Source organism: Eublepharis macularius, chromosome 5 (genome assembly GCF_028583425.1).
Source record: "Eublepharis macularius isolate TG4126 chromosome 5, MPM_Emac_v1.0, whole genome shotgun sequence".
Classification (NCBI taxonomy): domain Eukaryota; kingdom Metazoa; phylum Chordata; class Lepidosauria; order Squamata; family Eublepharidae; genus Eublepharis; species Eublepharis macularius.
The window spans coordinates 169,533,197-169,548,312 of record NC_072794.1 but is presented as its reverse complement, the minus strand read 5'-3'; the positions used below and the strand labels follow the sequence as shown (position 1 = coordinate 169,548,312).

The 15,116-nt window shown below is 45.6% G+C and overlaps 1 protein-coding gene across 1 annotated transcript in view; it reads right to left on the bottom strand.

The window, feature by feature from the left end:
* Nucleotides 1-2,040: 2,040 nt before the first annotated feature.
* Nucleotides 2,041-15,116, bottom strand: part of LOC129330439 (signal-regulatory protein beta-1-like) — a 36,228-nt gene continuing 23,152 nt past the window's right edge. Inside the window, exons 5-7 of the mRNA XM_054980469.1 lie at nucleotides 12,963-13,274; nucleotides 9,445-9,789; nucleotides 2,041-2,189 (exon numbers count right to left, since the gene is read on the bottom strand). Of these exons, the coding sequence (XP_054836444.1) occupies nucleotides 2,041-2,189; nucleotides 9,445-9,789; nucleotides 12,963-13,274 (806 nt within the window). The remainder of the gene's footprint in view (nucleotides 2,190-9,444; nucleotides 9,790-12,962; nucleotides 13,275-15,116) is intronic.

The window sequence follows — 15,116 nt, the reverse complement described above, 5'->3', positions numbered from 1 at the left end:
CCCTCTGCGCCACATGGCGCAGAGGGCAATCTCAACTCCCCTCTGTCTGGAGATCAGGGGGCGGGGCCACCGGCCATGTGACCATTTTCAAGAGGTTCCAGAACTCCGTTCCACCGTGTTCCCGCTGAAAAAAAGCCCCGCATATGATACATGTGGCATCAGTGAAGTGGGGTATATGTAGCAGCAGGAGACTGACCTGCCAAAGTGCCTAGTGCGTGTGGAAACTTGTGAGCAATGCAAGAGGAGAGGCTTCAGGCCTCCTTCCTGCATAGGGTTGCCAGGTCCAGGTTAGAAAATTCCTGGAGATTTTGAGGGTGGAGTCTGAAGAGGGTGGGGTTTGGGGAGGGGAGGGGCCTCAGTGGGGTATAATCCCAAAGCGGTCACCCTTCAAAGCAGCCGTTTTCTCCAGGGGAACTGATCTGTGTTGCCTAGAGATCAGTTGTAACTCTGGGAGATCTCCAGCTATTACCTGGAGGCTGGCAAACCTATTCCTGCACCACTTCTGCCAGCAGCAAAGGCCACGGCAAGTGGGCTGTTCGCCCCTTTCTCAGGTCTTCATGTATCTCACGTGATCCCAGGACTAGCATAAGCGCACGCTGACGGTGTTACCCAAATTGTCTACCCGTGTTTGCCCCTTGGCTCTTGGATTGCCCTTCTCTGCACAGAGCAGTGGACGGAATTCACCATTGCGGAAATGCAGAAACTGAGCAGCCCAAGAGGGCACACATTCGGCTGTTGTTTTTAGGAGAAAGAGCAGCAGCAGGAACTGATGAGGTCGCCCAGAATCAAGGGCTCAGTGCCACTGTAACCCCTGTGAGGTTAATTGTTTTAGCCCAGTGGGGTGGAGTCAGAAGCTAGAGGCAGGCTGCTGAGGAGGAGGCTGGTTGCTGGGGAGCTTAATAAATTATAAGCTCTTATCACCTTGAATAAGGGCTATAATTCCCAACCAGAAGCCTGGGGTACAGCTGCTTCAAATGGATGCGAGAGGACTCATCACTTCTTGAATGTTGAACTGTTTGCCTTTTCAAGGACATTGTTGATTTGGAGTTTTTTTGGTATGGTTGTACTTAAAAGTTAATTTTTTGTTAAAGTTGTATTTTATTAATTGTTAAAAAGTTTAAAAGAAAAAAAGTTGTTTCTTAAAATTTTGTGAAAGTTGCTTTCTAAGCCCCATAGAACCCATGTAAAGAGAAGTTACACCACCATCATTATTGCGGTGATTTGAACTTTAATGGTGATGTATTACGTGTAAGTATTATATTGATGTCTCCATACCCAAACGTAAAATGACGTTGTTCATACCATTTGTAATGTAGTAAGATGCAACTAGCCTATATTAGCATTAGCTTCTTGGAGCTTGGAAGCTAAGCAGGGCCAGCCATGGTCAGTCCTTTGAAGGCCAGGGCTGCTAAACAAACAAAGGCAGTGGCGAACCACCTCTTCTCATCGCTTGCCTTGAGCACGCTGTGGATGGGTTGCCATGAACTGGTTCTGACTTGGCAGCACATTATTCATTCAAGATACTTACTGGCTTCTTTTTGGTCCATCACTACAAATTTGTGGTTCGCTTTACAACTCTATAACTTCTTGTATTTTGCCCCCCCGCAAAAGTTTGGAAAGTTGTCAACCCAAATGATAACAAGTTTTTGAATTCAGATTTTCTGCACTCGTAGAATTTTTCTAATTTTCAGACGCAAGTTGCTCAAATGGGCATCCTCTGCTCCGAGCTAAAATGAGAGCGGCCACAAGCTAGCTCTCTTACAAAAGGAAGATGGGACAAAGAGCCCGCTGATGTGGGGAGGGCGGAGTATAAATCCAATAAATTAAATTAAATCATTAGCATAAGATATGCTTGTGTAAGATGCAAGATTAAACAATGAGGTAAAAGTCCAATTCTTGGGCTCATCTAGGAAAACCTGCAATGTGTAAACCGGTCCATGGGAACCTGCCAATTTATTATTAATAATTTTAATTATCAATGGTTGATTATTTCTTATCATGTTAAGGTAGCTCCAATATTAGGCACAGGAAATCATCAGATCACTTAGTCAAGTCCTTTTTCGTCTTTGTTAATGCTGAAAACGTCTTTGCTAATTTTCTCAAGAGAAGGAATAAGATGAGGAGAGCAACGACGGTCTTGCCCACAAGTAATCCTATCCAGAGACCAGGGTTGGAGAGCAGAAATAGACCTGTGACAACAAAGGAGGAGATCAGTTAATCTTTCAGATGCATTTTGATTTATTTCCTATGGACGAGCAATAGGAAGGGCAATACTGTGTGGTAACTAAGATGCACACAAAAAAGGAACAACCCACAGTAATAAGGTCTACAGACCCATACAATAATTATACAGTCACACAAATGTAACAAAATAACCCAAACACTTTATATATATATATCAAAGTTCAGGCTGCTATTCACAGCTGTTATCTGGGATCCATATGGAACTGGAGGAGTGAATATAACTTGGCAGAACTGCACAACCACCAATTGCACTGCGCTCTTGAAAAAGAGATTACGAAACAGGAGTTCAGCTTGTGCCCTGTTGAGTGTATGGTGGTCTGTTGTCTTCCCTGTGGGCTTGATGTCTCAGCTGCGGTTTCTCCTGGTGGGGAATTTGGTCTCAGGAACGTTTTCGTCATAGACCACTGCAGACAAAAAGAAAGGAATACCTTCTACAACATTTTGAAAGTTACTTTTGGGACGTTACACCCTGTTAGGGGAGGACTTTTGGTTTGTGCATTCTTCATAGTGATTACTTAACAGCATGAATAGCAGCCTGAATATACATATACATATACATATACATATACATATACATATACATATACATATACATATACATATACATATACATATACATATATAAAAAAATAAAGTGTTTGGCTTATTTTATTTCCTGTGGAGCCTACTCCCATTGTGATCACCCAGAGTAGGTAACAGTACACTAGACTCACAGGCTTGGATCCTAGGAAAGAATTCCATGTGCCCTTAGGTAGCCTCTGCCATGTGGCATGAAACCTCTTTTGCTTGCACATCCATTTGTGTGAGGTTCATTGAAAGCCACTGAAACTAGAAGCATTGGGATTAAGTTGATTTAGCCCAGGACGAGGAAAGTCAGTGGATACAACTGGTGGTGCTATTGGAAACAAATGGTTATCGCAGGCCTATATTTTTCAAGTTGAAGATTGTAGCCTGGTTTCTGCAGTGTATCCAGTATGTTCCCTTTTCCAAAAAGACTGCATGTGAAGAACTCAGCCCTTTGGAGGACGGGTTGCCAGCCTCCTGGAGATTTCCCAGAATTACAGCTGATCTCCAAGCTACAGAGAGCAGATCCCCTGGAGAAAACGGCTGCTTTGGAGAGTGGAGTCAATGGCATAATGCCCTGTCTACTCCAGGCTCCACCTCAGGCTCAAAACACACGAGACAAAATACCTAGATTCAACTTGTGTTCTCTTACCTAAAGGTTTGCCGGGAAGTGTAGGCGTCCTTGCAGCTTAAAGTTTAGCATTTACAGTGCAGGCATCCTTGCAGCTTAAAGTTTAGCACTTACAGTGCAGGCGTCCTTGCAGCTTAAAGTTTAGCATTTACAGAGCAGCGAGGAGGGAAGTGCAGGCGTGGGGCGCCTTTCCTCCCACTCTCAAGGTGCATCACGGCATTTTCCCTTCCCCTCACCCGGCCTGGCCCTGCAGAACGACGCCTGGCTGCACCGGTAGACTTTAAGCTGCAAGGACCCCCGCACATCCCTCTCTGCTGCTCTGTGAATGCTAAACTTTAAGCTGCAAGGACACCTGCACTTCTCCCTGCTGCTCTGTAAATGCTAAACTTTAAACTGCAAGGACGCCTACACTTCCCGACAAACCTTTAGGTAAGAGAACACGAGCTGAACCTAGGTATTTCATCTCGTGTGTTTCGACTGTCAGAATCTCCAAAACTTTCCCAAACAAGAGCTGACAACCTTAAGTATTAATATTTGAGTGTAATTACTTTGTAAGAATTAATTTTAATCCTGTAATTGCTAAACCTGTTTTTTTAAAAGATCTCGGCTTGGACCCTATTTTTAAGTTCACTGCAGGGTAAGTGGGAAAAAGGTGAATACAGACTTCCAAACCTGCTACTTAGTAGCCAGATTAATTTGCAGCTCTGATTAAAGAAGACCATAGAATAACTCATTACTCTCCAGAGAGCAAGAATGTGCGAAAATGCCTTCAGAGGCTTGGATTTGAAATTTAAAAAGCTCAGATAAGAAAAAAAAGTATAATGGTGATAACTATATAATCAATGCCATGGGACAGATGTGGTCTGAATTCAGTGGGAAAATTGAACTGTTTTGCACTCTGTTCACATCAGCCATTAGAGATAAGAAATAGGACTCGCACAACATGTAGATTTGATCAGCAATAAGGAGGTAATTTCTTATGATTAAATGAGTTGTACAAGTAGCATTCGAATTACCGGGTTGTCTCCAATGATGCACGAGTGGAAAGGAAAACATACTTAGCAGACTTCCACGGGTACAATGGCTGCGGCAGCTCAAAGCACTTGAACGAAATTTTCTTATCGAAATAATGGTGTGCAGTGGAATGTACAACATGATTTCATTCAATTAAGTTTTGAAATTTTATCAGAAGCAATACCTTGTAGTATCTTGTGCGTGCAGAAAAGAGAGTGGGATGCAATAACTGACTTTTAGCACTTCCATTTGCACAAGGATGGTTCCATGTACAGAAATATTCCATGGGATCCAACCCCCTGTCTCCAGTTATTTGGAAGGAAAAAGTTTTCTACCGTGAAGTTTTCTACACACTTCTGAATCCACTGAAATCAGGCAATGGCTGCATCCAGAAATGACGTTTTCCAGGTGCAGCTGGTGAACTAACCGTGGCCTTTCCTGGGCAGAAATGATCTGGCCACTGTAGTGTATGCTGTGGTCGCATCTAGGTTACTGCAATGCGTTCTTCCTGGGGCTGCCCTTGAAAACTGTTCGGAAACTTCAGTTGGTGCAGAACGCTGCTACCAGTATGTTGATTGGAGTGGCTCATCCTACTATATAAAAGGGTAAAAGCGCCCAGATCAGTTGGGCACCTTCTCCCTGCTCAGCTGATCTGTGGCAAGGGGAGTAGGGACGCCAGACCCCCGGCAGGATGAGGGATCCCTCGCACCTCCCCCACACCCTGCCCCCACTTACCTGGCCAGCATGGGGGGGGCACACACCTTCCATGTGTGTTCTCCTGCAGTGCTGTTTGCTCCTGTGCACAGCAGCTGCCAGGATCGGACCCATTTGTGGAGTGCAAGAGCGCTCCACAGCAGCTCAAAATGGGCCCGATTCACACCGAAACAGGCCTGTTTCAGGCACTGCAAAGTGCTCCACTTGGGCACACTCCCAGAGGGCCGCGTGATGATGTCACTTCCCGGAAGTGACGTCATCGCGTTTTGGGGGTGTGTGCACATGCGCGCAAAGTGTGCGCACACACATCCATCCCCACAGGTAAGTGCCAGGCCCCAATCCCTTGCTGGGAGGTTGAGGAATCCTGGCAACCGTACAAGAGTGGGGTGCAGAGCCCACTGCTCAGCTGGGCAGGGAGAAAATGGGCGAACCCGCCTTCTCCATGCCCAACTAATCTGCATGCAAGGGGGCTGCGGAGCCTGCCAGTAGCCCACTGCCGCCCTGGGTGGCCCAGCCCATGGAAGCGCTGCAGCTGCTAGGGAGCTCGGCTGGCCAGTGCCCTGCTAGAGCCTGTTGTATTATGAGTCATGACTCATGACACAACGGGCTTTGGCACTAGTAATGTCCATATCACTCCAATTTTTGCCCATCTACACTGGCTCCCATGTGTTTCCAGGCACAACTCAAGATTTTGATGTTGACCTTTAAAACTCTATGCCGTTTGGAACTAACGTACATTATGGACTCCTACTTTTGTACAAAGCTACCCAACCACTGTAGTCATCTTCTGAGACCCTGCTTTGGCTGCAAACTGGGAAAGGACCTTCTAAATTGTGGCACCAACACATTGAACTCCCTCCCCAAGATTATTAATTAAGCCTTCCACTGGAGGGTGAAGACTTTTTTGTTTTTCTCTGGTGACCCTTCTTCCTACCATATGTTTTAATATTAGTGTTTTTGCAAACTTACTCTAGTTTTAATAGGATTTTAAACCTGTTTTTACAATGCACTGTTTTTAATTATTAGTTCCTTGGTAGCCCTGACTGGACAGAAAGGCAAGATATAGATTTCGTACGTAAAATAATAAATACTCTCAGTTAAGGAAATCTAATATAAAGAGGGGGGCTGACAAAATGGTATATTAAATATCTTGTGGGGAAAGGGGGAGAGGTTCGTCTGGAAAACTAAAACAACCACAGAATAAAGGAGACATGTAAAGGCAATTGAGGTCTGTATCTTGTAACAAAAATGGCCAATAATTATGGGCCCTGAAATAAATTAGAGGATGAATATTTTTTTGGATGCTAAGGCAATTTGCAGATTAGGCAAAACTGCTGTAAGATGGGGGAGGAGGGCAGTAGACTTTTCACCATGGAGATTTACAAAAAAAAAAAAATCGTTAAGTTTAACTTTTGAATAGATTTGATTTTAATGGATACTATTTAGTTTATTAATGAAATATGAGACAATAACATATAGAGAGAATAGATAAAAGTTATAGAATAAGGTATGGGTTGGAAAGCTGTTGGAAGTCTCTGAAAAGCGGGGAGCGAAAGGGAAATTGATATTTAGGTTTTTAATTGGAAATTATATTTGTAATCTGTACTCACCTAATAAAAATTTCTGTATAAAAAAAGAGATTTACAAAAAAAATATTGAAACTAACAACAAAGCCCGTTGTGTTTCACAATACCACGGGCTCTAGTGGGGCCTTGTGAGGGCATACACTGCCCCAGCAGTGTTCCTATCATCCTGTGCTCCACAGAGGGCCACTTCAGCGTCAAATGGGCAGAAATCGGGCTGGTGTGAAGTGCAGGAGCACACCACGACCCTTTGCGATCCCCGGCAGCATTCCTGCACTCTGCATGGACCGTTTCTGCCTCCAACAGGGGAATAATAATAACATTCAATTTATATACTGCCCTTCAGGACAACTTAACGCCCACTCAGAGTGGTTTACAAAGTATGTTATTATTATCCCCACAACAATCACCCTGTGAGGTGGGTGGAGCTGAGAGAGCTCTGAGAGAGCTGTGAGTGACCCAAGGTCACCCAGCTGGCTTCGTGGAGGAGTGGGGAATCAAACCCGGCTCTCCACATTAGAGTCCTGCCGCTCTTAACCACTACACCAAACTGGGAAATCGGGCCGATGCAGAGCGCAGGAGCACTCCAGGGCCCATCACCCCACCCCAGCAGCGTACACTGTATTTCCTGTATTTGATCAAATGCTATTATGAATCCTTTAAATGTGTTTCTTCTGGAGAGTTGCATTTGCATTTTTCTCCCAGAATTTTAACAAATTTATTTATTTTATTCGATTTATACCCCGCCCTCCCCACAGATGGGCTCAGGGTGGCTAACAAAGAACCTTCTTCTCTTTGGGAGGCTCAAAACAGAAATAAACATTAATGATTCCATAATATATTCAAGAGACTGCACCCAAGAAATCAGAAGAAGGTAGAGACTTGGAAGGGCAGCCATGAGGAAACTAGAAACATTCCTTAAGGATAACCATGTGTTGCTGGGGACCAAGATCAAGATGTTGTGTTCCCCATTGCCATGTATGGATGTGAAAGTTGGACAGTGAAGAAAGTGGACAGAAAGAAAATGGATTCATTTGAAACGTGGTGCTGGAGGACAGTTTCGTGGATACTGTGGACAGCCAAAAAGACAAAAGAGTGGATTCTAGATCACATCAAGCCTGAATTTTCCCTAGAAACTAAAATGACAAAACTGAGGCTATCATATTTTGGTTGCATCATGAGAAGACAAGATTCTCTGGAAAAGTCAATAATGCTAGGAAAAGTGGAAGGAAGTAGGAAAAATGGAAGGCCTAAAATGAGATGGCTGGACTCAATAAAAGAAGCCACGTCCTCCGGTTTGCTGGATCTTAGCAAATTTGTTAATGGTAAGACATTTTGGAGGTCTTTCATTTAAAGCGTCACCATAAGTCAGAAGCGACTTGATGGCATATATAAAACACATATAATATATTCAGAAAACAAAACTGTAGATGATAAATAAACACTAAAAGGAAGCTAAACATTTCCCCTGTGTTATCTACTTCTTAATGAACTCCTTGCTATCTTCTATAATTTTAATATTTTCCATCAAATTTAAATATAATAATAATGACTCAATGGGGGAATCTCCGCTTATGTTATACTCTTTTTCATAATCTGCCTATGGTTGAATATCTTGCTGAACAAGATGTGGTTCCAGCAGGGGTCATTTTGTAGAAAAAGAGCTGGAAGAATTCATTAGCTTAACTCATTAGCATATGCCACGCCCCTTGCCATCACTGGAAGTGTGGCATTAGCATAACTGATTTGCATATGTCACACCCCCTGACATCACCTAACCTAGCTGTTTTGGACCCAATCCTGGCCATTCAGGGTCGAAATTTGGCCCAAAATGGCAATAAGAGGCCCAAAATTTCAGAAAGTGGCCATTTTGGGCCCGGATTGGGCCCAAAACTGCCCAGATTGGGTCAGTGCCGGGGAGGGAAGGGTTCCTCCACCCAGCATCAACCCGATCCAGGCTGTTTTGGCCCCTATCTGGGCCATTTCGGCCCAATCCAGACCAAAATGGGCTCAAAATGTCCGGAAGTCAGGTGAGCAGGGCCACCTGACGTGACTTCTTTGGAGAACTGCTGGAATTGCTTGGTACCAGAGCTGCCTGCCTACAGAAAAGAGCTGCTGGCCCATTCTGCCTGGAGGAACCCGATGAGAGTGCCTGGGGACAGCCGAATGAAGAGTCCTGCAGGATGTACCATGGAGATATAAAGCTGCTGTCTCCAGGCTGGGCTCTTTTCTCTGAGCAACTTGTCGGCTCTGTGACAATCATGTGTTCCTGGCTCTTGTTTCCTTCTGGTTAAACCTTCTACTTGGCCTCTGTGTTCTGCTTTGCACATTTCTGACTTCTAGCCTGACACTAACCATGTTTCTGCCATGCCTTGAGAACTCGTCCCGTCTCTGACCTTCTAGCTATGCGGCCATGGCTTGACTTTTGATTCTTCTTCCTCTTTGAACTGGCACCCTCTTCTACATCTAACATCCACAAAGTACCAGAGACAGGAGAAGCACTGGCTGTGGGAATGGTTAATGTAAACAGCTGCTGTGCAGATATTTCAAACCATCCCTTTACTGCTAAGATTCCTTTGCTTTTCTTTAAACTGGCAAAAGACCGGCTGCTGTCACAAATATTTTATGAGCTCCTGCTTCAGAAGCTGGGCTAGGTATCCTTCTAATCCTCACACTATGATTATGCGCACTTACCTGACTCAATGACACAGGCGTTTCCATTTTCTTCAGGCTGCGTCCCAAAATTCAATACTCTAGAGACGTAAACTGGGCTTTGAGAAGCATGAATCACTTTGCAGGTGTAATTGGTCGCGCTCCGTCTACTTTTCCGTGTAGATAAGGGAAGTCTGATGAAGTATGTCCCATTTACATTTCGATTTCCATTATCAGCCCTTTGTGTAAAGTTGCGGTAGTCGCTTCTCCACCAGGCCACTGTGATGTTATTGGGATAAAAGTTATTCACTACGCAGGTGAGTCTCACAGACTGATTCAATGGGATGGGAGAAGACAGGCTGGTTTCCACTGTCACCTGTGGAGCAACTGAGCAAAGAAAGCAAAGCAATTCCTTATCCATTGGACCCACTTTTCAATATGAAACCAGTTAAAAGAGAACAGATAAGCAATGATTAACACAGCATCCTACACTCACTGGCTCGTATCCACCCAGATATGGTGGGTTTTCCCCCACCTTCTCCTTTCTGCTAATGGAGAATTGTTTCTACTTACTTGCTCCATAAGAGGAAGACGGTGGCGCATGCAAGTAAGTCCCACAGACTCCCCTCCTTCCTCTAGCCCTATATTGAGAGCAAAGATGTATCAGTGTCTTGTGCGGTTGCTGAGGGAAGGAGAAGGCAGAGAAAGACACAACTCATGGGGGTGGATTCTGCATCCTGCAAGAGCAAGGGTCATGGGATCCCCCCCCCCCCGATTCTTCTGAGAACGGAGAGCTCCTTCTGCAGACTTGCACCATCAGAGGAAGAGGGAGGCTCTTCTGCCCATAGCCCTATACTGAGAGCAATGGCAGCTGTAGCACAGTGGTTAAGTGGTTTGGCTGGGAATCAGCACTCTACTGGTTCGAAACCCACCCCTGCCATGAGCTCAGTAGGTGATCTTGGGTAAGCCGCTCCTCTCAGCCCTAGCTTTCCAGCTGTATTATAGGCAGGGCTCATTTCAAGGGGGAACAGAGTTCCCCAAATAGGTCACATGTCAGGTGGCCCCGCCCACTTGGCTCTTGGCCATTTTGGGCCCGTTTCGGCCTAGATTGGGGCCAAAACGGCCTGGATCGGGCCTCTGATGGGTGGTGGATCACTCTTCCACTCAGCAGCAGCCAGATCCTAAGCATTTTGGGCCCTTTTTCAGCCATTTTCAGCCCCTTTTTGCCATTTTGGGCCCAATTTCAGCCCTGAATGGCCAGGATTGGGTCAGGGGGTGTGGCATATGCAAATCAGTTATACGAATGACACACTTCCAGTGATGGCAAGAGGTGTGGCCTATGCTAATGAGTTATGCTAATGAGTTCCTCCAGCTCTTTTTCTACGAAATGACCCCTGATAATGGGGATAATAATAACACTAACTTGTTCACCGCTCTGGGTGAGGCACTAATCTTTCTAGAAGAGCGGTTTAAGTGCAGTTGCTGTTGTTGTTGTTATTAATGTCTTGTGGGGCTGCTGAGGAATGGAGAAGGCAGGGAATGATACAACTCATGGTGATGGATCCTGCAAAGTGCAGAAAATTAGCATCTGTAATGTGAGAATAATCCGATCTCCCAGCTTAAACCTTGGGGAATCCATTATTCCAAATTTGCAAATGTACTCAATTTCAGCAATCTTGTATTGCAATTTTCCTCTGAAGTTTCTCTGCTTGAGAACTCCTATGTTTTGGTCAGCAATAGAATGCCCTTGCAAATTGAAATATTCTCCCACTGGTTTTTGAATGCTGTTTTTTTTAATGTCAGTGTCAGGATGTCAGTTTACCTGCCAGTTCTCTAACCAGAGTTACGCCATCTTAGCATACCATAATCTGTAGTGTTTAGTCTTTTCTCCCTCCAGGCCCAGGTGTACTCCAGCCACATATAACCATGGGAGAGAAGAGCTCTTATCTGCCCATTCTGGCCATGGACCTTGAAGCCTAACTCTTCCCACGTCCAAGTCCTCCCGGCAGACAGAGCTGTGGGGGGAGGCTGGGAACGGGCGTTTGATGTGTTGTTACTTTCAGTTTGTGTGTCATTCTCAACAAAGCTTTCGTTCAGCCAAGGCTTCTTCTAGGCCTTGGAATATGGATACTTGTATCCTGAGCATTGTCTTTCAATAAACCTTTTGGAATCAAGACACTTTGTGCTTCTTGCAGAAGGGGGGGGGGGAGACGAACTCTAGATAACAGGGATTCCGTAGTCTGACAGTCAGATTTATGGCCTTCACTCTTGTGCAAAGTGATTACCTGTTTTCCAGTATAGAAAGGGGAAGGACATTGCTGACGCTTGATGAAATATATAACTTTGGAAGATGAACAAGTGAATGAGCCTGAGATGGTGTAGCTGGTGCTGTTAGGTCCAGCAATCGTGTTGTTGGACGTTGTAAGCTTTCATTGCTTTTATTATATATCCTCAAATTACTCACAACACCCGTTACTCTTTTAATAATTATCCCTATAATCACAAAGGCTTTGCATCTCTCTGGTCGCCCTTTGAACCTGAGAGCAAGGCTTGGGTGGACCACTCTGCAAATTAAAACACTCCCTGCTGAGTTGCTCTTAGGGTGGGGGAATAATAACTGCAGGGCTTCATCTTCATTTATAAAGCCGCTCAAGGCCCAGAACCCCCCCCCCCCTCCGTGCAGTGATGGCATTTTCTTCAGTCCTAAAACAACTTGAGCCCCATAAGCTGATGAAGTTGGTAGGCACCCATCTCAATAGAACAGTTAAGTCAAAGATGTTTCAGTGATCCTTAACTGATCAAGTTAAGTTCCTTATTTTGTAGTCGAATACAGGTGTCCCTTCCAAAATTCACATTTTCAGACTCTATAGTGCCGCTCCATCCCCATTGAGCAAGCTGCAGAGTCCTGCCATGAAAGGGACTCAGTCCTGTCACCTTAAAGACTAACCAATTTTATAGTAGCAAAAGCTTTCGAGAATCACAGTTCTCTTTATCAGACGAAGAGGACTGTGATTCTCGAAAACTTATGCTACAATAAAGTTGGTTCGTCTTAAAGGTGCTACTGGACTCTTTACTATTTTGCAACTACAGACTAACACGGCTAACTCCTCTGGATCTAAGTCCTATCACCTTGTGCCCTCTTAATACTGACTGTCCCCAAACTCGAGCTGCCCCATTACTCATTCCTAAGAGCAGAAGAGTTACCTGCTTAGATATGGCCAGTTCTGCCAATCTGACAGCCAATCAGATTCTCCCAAAACACACAGGAGCCACCCCCAGCCTCCAGCCTCCCATACATACAACCAGGGCTTTTTTCAGCAGGAACACAGTGGAACGGAGTTCCGGCACCTCTTGTGTCCAACAGCCCTGCACCCCTGATCTCCAGACAGAGATCAGTTCCTCTCGAGGAAATGGCCATTTTGTAAGGGGCCTGTGTGTTTCTCACTCATTTCCCTCTTGAGAAATCCACCACCTCTTTTCCCAGAAAAAAAGCCCTGCATACAACATCTTCCCCATTACGATCCCCCTTACCAGTACTCATAGCCCATCACTCTCCCTACCTCGTAGGACATCTCTGAGATCATAACTCTGCTGAATGGGGCTTTCTGACGAGATGCTGTGTTCGATGTGACAAGTGAGTGTTGAGTTGAAATCTTTCTCGGTGAGTGGCACATGCACGGTGCTCTTCATGCGGTACGTGGTTTGTTCTGGCGTAATGATGGGCGGAAGAGCTTCAATCTTGTTCCCATCTTTGATCCAGGTGACTGTGATGTCTTCGGAATTGAATCTAGTTGCCTGGCAGGTGAAAGTTGCCGTGGCTCCTGAAGCCACTCGGCTTAAACGGGGGGTGATTATTGGCTGGGATGGCCCGGCTGTAGGAAGAAGTATGGAAGCATCAGCAGGCATTGCATTCTGGAGAGAGCTCCACCCCACTGCCCCGGGAATGCCATTCTAACAGATCTCCAAGAATTAGGGTGATATTTGTATAAACTTGAATTTGGAAGGCTGGTTTGCTCCAGGAGGGGAATACCCAGTAGGATCATACTTATATCAATAGTAGTAGAGCTTCTCCTACTTACACCAGTAGTAGTAAAGTCTATGTTCCCTCCCTAGAGACAAGATGGTTGTAGCCATGCCACCCTAGCCTGGAGTCGCAGCAGCAGTGAGACAAGGCCCTCTTTACAGCCTCCGTGGAAAGGGGCGGTAGACCATCTGCTTGGCATGCAAAAGTCCCAGGTTCAATGCCAGTGGAGTGACTGCAGAATAGGTGTAACAATCATTCACCGAGCTGCAGCATTTTGCACCAGCTGGAGTCTCCAGGGGACTGTAACAGACCCAAAGGCAAGCTGCAAGCCGCAACCACTAGGCTATCGAAACAACAGCACTTGCAACAAATTGCAGTAGAAGACTTGCAACAAATACTCCATCAATTTAAAGTGCTCAGTGCTAAAGTGAACTGTCCAACAGTTACTTATTTCTCAAACAATCACTATTGTACAAAATTCATGCGCCTCAGTTACAAATGCAAAAGACCAATGTTGACCATGTCCCTTTAAGGCAGTCCCACAGACGTAGCCATGTCCTCAAATAGTGTTTATTCTTTATATCAAACACTGGGGACTCCTTTTTGAAGACTGTTGAATGAATGCTGAGTTTGTCCATTGGAATATTGTCCAATATACAGTCGGTGGTGAAAAGGAAACACCCGACAACAGCCGGAGAGTATCCCTTATCATCGAACCAGGAGGTAAGTAAGGTGTTGTGATAGAATGGAAATTGACTCATCTTGTTGATTTCTTCTTTTTACCAGGTGGATCTCAAGGATGGAGGGAGAGCCCACCCAGGGCCCCCCTGGCCCTACAAGCTGCCGGCTTGGTCGTTCAGCTTGTTTCACAGCACATCACTTTCTCAGGGGCCACTCTTGCTTCCACCAATACAACAATAATGCTCCACAATGAAACCAAAAAAAACATTCACGTGCAAGGATTTAGCGCACAGCAGGACGGTCTTGGCGCCAAGAAGGCAATTTAGAATTGGAGCGGCACGGAGGGCGATCTAAACCCCGCCTCTTTCTGGAGATCAGGGGGTGGGGCCACTGGCCATGTGACCATTTTCAAGAGGTGCCGGAACTCCGTTCCACCGCATTCCCGCTGAAAAAAAGCCCTGTATGTGAGGAGTGGTGCTGACTGGTGGTGGTGAAGGACAAAGGGTGGAGCGGGGGCCTTGCAAAATCTGCTATAAGGTGGTGGGAGTAGAGCTCCCAACCTCTGTCCTGCACTCATTGACACTGGCGTCTTGGCTTCACCTTATGGTTGCCAATAGGATTGCCAGATCCAGGTTGGGAAATTCTGGTAGATTTTAGGTGCAGAGCCTGAAGAGGGTGGGGTTTGGGGAGGGGAGGAGCCTCAGTGGGGTATAATTCCATAGAGTTCACCCTTCAAAGCAGCCATTTTCTCCAGAGGAACTAATCTCTGTTGCCTGGAGACCAGTTGCAATTCTGAGAGAGCTCCAGCGTTCATCTGGAGGATGGCAAGCCTAGTTGCCAACCTCCAGGTGGGGCCTGGACAGCTCCTAGAATTACAGCTGATATCCAGACTGCAGAAATCAGTTCCTCGGTGGAAAATGGCGGCTTTGGAGGGTGCGCACGATGGTATGATACCCTGCTGAGGTCCCTTCCTTCCCCAAACCCTGCCCTCCGAGGCTGCTTCTGGAAT